Genomic DNA, 4,890 nt, shown 5'->3' on the forward strand with positions numbered 1-4,890 from the left:
TGAATATAATATCAGATGAATATTCCAATATTATATATTTTATTTCTTCTATATAATCATAAATCAACATTACAACAATAACAAGATTTGTATGGACGTAAAGTAGTTGCTCGAATTTGATGTGGGAATAGCAAGTTCTCTGACCAGCATAGGGCGGTATGTCAGCGCCGATCGGGCCTTAGGGTACATGGTCACAGCCGTACTTAACTGTGGATGGCAGAAAGCCTGTTAACTAGGTTAAATATAATATTTTCGGATGTTCTCCATGGTTATGTTCACTTTTGACTCTCGATTTACATCTGTTATGACTTGATTCGTTCAGTGTCGTCGATTCTTGGGTGTAAGCTTTCCTAGGCCCGGCTGACTAGAACCCTACCTTGTTCTCGCAACTCGTGTTAGATCTAGGTCCAGGAGTGCCGAGAATGGATTGTCTTATGTCGGGTTTTAAGGGCTCTTAATGTGGTCAGGAAGTAGCAGATGTGGGCGCCCCTGCGCGAACCTATTTTAAAGGTCTAACTTAACTGTATCACTATCGTATGCATCCATTCTGATAGAGTATATTTACAACTATAGTTCCAACTGGGTTAGTCTTCAATAATGAGACCAAGATATTTATCTTCTTTCTTTATCCAATTTTCATACTACGAGGAAACTACGAGTCGGTATCCAGGTATAAGACGACGCGTGCACGCGACGAAGGTGACCTCCGACAGCATCCAACGAATCTTACAGCTGGGTTCCTGATAGTTCTAATATTAAGAAGTTATGTATAACATTAATTTCAATCATAAGCATGTAAACATTGTAACAGAAACATTATTATAACTGGCGGCGCGGGTGAAATAAACATTGTTTGATTTTGATTTAAGTGGACTGTATCTAAATAATCTGACGGGTACGTGGATTGACACGATACACTGTTAGGTTGGTGATTGAGAACTGCTTGTGAGGATGGAACACAAAGAAAGACAGTTCTGGTAAGGAAGGAGGCACAGTACCTTTGAATTGTAGGTTGCAGTGCGGCGGCTATCGGTGTCTCCAGGTCCCAGCTACTTGCTTCACAACAATGGCACAAACACAATGGTCTTAAACACACTAGAGCGATGCGGTGGATTAAAATGTTTAGTAATTATCACGAATTACAAAAAAACTTGATCTTAAGCGCGATCAAGGCGGGAATTCAATGTCAACTTCAGCGTTCAATTTAACAGTGACGCGCGAGCGCGATATGTCACTTTCGATACAAGCGAATCTTCTCGCTCGCACTTAAAACAAAGGTATGTGCGGGAATAGGAGAGGATAAAGGAATTAGTGTAGTGCCAATCCTTAGAAAATTAACGTTTCGTACCACGCTAAATTATTTATTTGAACAAACTATTACTAATAATAATTATACAATGATAAACAAAAATATAATGTTATATGGCGCAACCAGTCCCCCCCGCCTTGAAGGGACGCCTTCAAAGTAAAAATAGAAACTTAAAATAAACTAAACCTTAACCTAGAACTCGTATTAACTAAAACTAATGTCTAGGTAAGGGGCACAGACGTACAACCGGGCGCAAATAAGAGCCGGTTGCAGTTTTTACACGAACAACTCGAATTACGCCGTCAGAAGCCGGAAAGACCTCTTCAATAACCCCTAAAGGCCAATGAAGTGGTGGCGCGTTTTCAGTACGTACAATTACAACAGTTCCGACAGTAATCTGATTGACGGGTGTATTCCATTTTTCGCGAGATTGTAATGTGTGCAGGTACTCCGCTCTCCATCGCTTCCAGAACGTTTGCACTAATCTGTCTAATAATGCGTGGCGTGAAATCAAAGAACTGTCAGCTATTTCTGCGGCGGGCAAATATTTCAACGGAGTAAAATTTAAAATATGTGCGGGTGTTAATAATTTTGCGAAACGACAGATATAAACTACGCAGCGAAGAAGCTTGGACCAAGAAGAAAAGCGATTTGCCAGAGCGATGAAAACAGATTCTTCTGGCGGTGTACGAGTAACAAAGGAGAGTTTCTTCTCCTCAGGCGGGTCCATAACAGCAGAAGGATTGAAAGCGGTGACTGGCCATTCCGAAAAGGTGGATTTAGCCCACTGCGGGCCGTTGAACCATAGGGGGTGGTGAATTATTTGGGCAGGAGTAAGCCCTCGCGATAGACAGTCGGCTGGATTGTCCGAACCAGACACGTGATAAAAATTATGCGGTGAAAGCAGAGATTGAATTTTAGAAACTCTATTCGCGACAAAAGTATCCCACCTGTGGGGCGATGCGTGGATCCAACATAAAGCAACTGTTGAATCAGAAAATGCGTGTATTGCCTTAATTGGATAGCGGTTGTTAACAGCGGTAACAATATTTTTAATTAAATTAGCGAGCAAAAGCGCTGCGCAAAGTTCGAGTCGGGCCAACGACACGACCTTGCGGGGTGCAACCTTAGATTTTGCACTTATAAGATGCACAGTACTCACACCATCATTCTCGACGTGGAAGTACACAACAGCACCATAAGCCTTTTCACTAGCGTCTGCGAAGCCAATGATGTTCACCACACTGCGTTTTGTGATGTCAACATGGCGCGGTAATTTAATTTGATCTAGACTGGGGAGCTCATCCCTGAAACGTGACCATTGTCTGACGATAACTTCAGGGGGGGCGTCGTCCCAATCGCAGTTGCATAACCATAACTCTTTGACAAGAAGTTTGGCAAATAATATAACGGGTGCTACGAAACCCATTACATCCCACAATCTTGCGACACAAGATAAAATGGTGCGTTTTGTACACTTTTCAGCGGGCGTGCAAATTTTTAAACTAAATAAATCTGAGCTAGGAGACCAGCACAGACCCAGAATTTTATGCGTATCAGACACATCGAATTCTACGACCGACGAAAGTCGATGTGTTGACGGAATGGAATTTAAAACTACTTGCGAATTGCTCGTCCATTTGACAAGATCAAATTGTCCGGCCTTCATGAGTGAGATGATCTCAGCAGCTGTGACGATAGCCTCATCTTCACTATCTAGATAATATACTAAATCATCCATGTACAGACCGGTGTGAACCGCTTCCTTAGCTTTTGGGAACGATTCGCCTTCGTCGGTGGCTAACTGCTTAATAGTACGCAGTGCAAGAAACGGACTCGATTTGAGTCCAAAACAAACGCGATTAAACTGATAAGCCTGGAGAGGTTCGTCAGGCGAAAATCTATACAATATGCGTTGAAATCTGCGGTCACTCTCTCGAATACGAATGCAAAGAAACATTTGCCTAATATCGGCAGAGAGAGCTACTGAAAATAATCTGAAGTTAACTATAATATCAAATAAATTGCGTTGTAAATTCTGTCCATTATAAAGAAGATCGTTGAGAGATACGGACGTGCTAGTTTTAGCGCTAGCATTGAGTACGACGCGCAATTTAGACGTGAGTTTATCCTTTCGAATAACTCCATGGTGCGGTATTATATACGAAGGAGTATTACTATCATCATTAACGGGTGCGGGTGAAATATAACTCTTATCTAAATACTCCGTAATGACGTCATCATAGGCTTGCTTGAGTTCAGGCGAAGCCTGCATTTTGCGTTCGAGACAAAAGAAACATTTCTCGGCTAATCGACGCGAGTCGCCAAGAGAATGTGCATTACCCTTGAAGGGAAGCGCGACGGTATAACGACCGTCGTCCTCGCGAGTGGTAGTGCCAGCATAAATAGCTTCACACTCCTTGTCGTCCGGGCTGAGAATCGGTGTAACATTCACCTCTTCCATTTCCCAGAATCTACATAGAACGGATTCCATCGTGGGTTCGGTAACACAACAATGCGCGGTGGTAGTGTAATTACAATTATCTAACATATTAGACACGGAAGTATCGGTATTTGATCTAGCGGGAGCTGAACCTACAATAACAAAGCCTAATACGGTCTCAATAGCATACGGCGAGACGTATGCGGGTTGACCTTTAACCTTACGGGACAATATTAAATGCGGGAAAATTGAGGCACCGATTAACATGTCAATGTTCCCAGGAGTAGCGTAACTATCATCGGCTAAAGGCAAATTTTTAAAATTTGAAAATAATGAAATATCGACACTAACAGTCGGTAAACGTTCGGTTATTTTATCTACAACTAAGGATTCCATATCAAATTTAATATTACGATTAAACCGTGAAAAGAATTTTATATGTACAGAACCCTGTGTGGCCTTTGTTGTCCCTCCTATACCTTTAATCGAAAAGGTTGTATTCTGTATACATTGCAATCCCAAGCGATTACAACAATCCCTAGTTACAAAATTACTTTGAGAAGCACTGTCCAATAATGCTCTAATATAATGTTCGTTACCGTCTCTATCGATCATTAAAACACGAGCGGTGGCTAACAATACGGTAGTAGGTACGCGAGGCATATTTTTATTAACATTGTCTGATAACGTGCATAATGCTACGTCTTCCGATGCGCGGGATACGACGGGTGTCGGCGGGGGTGAGTGCGGGGCGCGGTCCGTGCAAGGAGCCGGTCGGCCGCCGCCGCCGCCACCAACAGCGGGCTGCGTGTGCGACGAGTGCGACGATAGATCCACTACGCGTGACGTAGTCGCTGTGACCAAACTACCACTGAGTATGTTCGCGGTGGAGGTGGCATTACTATGCTCAAAGTGGAGCATAGTATGATGTTTTGAGTCACATTTGTGACATCGACTATTTGAGTTACAATTAAATACACGGTGATTTTTACTTAGACAATTAATACAGTAGGAATTAGATTTAACAAATCGGAAACGATCATTAGGCGTTAAATTTCGAAAACCTGGACATTTATATAAATGTTCATGTTGTATGTTACACAATGAGCACTTAGGCTGCGGATTAGCGGTTGTAGTA

The 4,890-nt window shown here is 42.4% G+C and overlaps 1 protein-coding gene across 1 annotated transcript; it reads right to left on the bottom strand.

The window, feature by feature from the left end:
- Nucleotides 1-1,523: 1,523 nt before the first annotated feature.
- Nucleotides 1,524-4,673, bottom strand: LOC131846078 (uncharacterized). Its single transcript, XM_059195295.1, has 2 exons — nt 4,307-4,673; nt 1,524-4,054 (listed from the first exon to the last, which is right to left on the bottom strand). Exons 1-2 carry the CDS (start codon nt 4,671-4,673, stop codon nt 1,524-1,526), a joined length of 2,898 nt encoding a protein of 965 aa, XP_059051278.1.
- Between the last annotated feature and the right edge of the window lie 217 nt (nt 4,674-4,890).

Source organism: Achroia grisella, unplaced genomic scaffold (assembly GCF_030625045.1).
Source record: "Achroia grisella isolate CSIRO2021 unplaced genomic scaffold, CSIRO_AGI_Agris_v1 utg4880, whole genome shotgun sequence".
Taxonomy (NCBI): Eukaryota; Metazoa; Arthropoda; class Insecta; order Lepidoptera; family Pyralidae; genus Achroia; species Achroia grisella.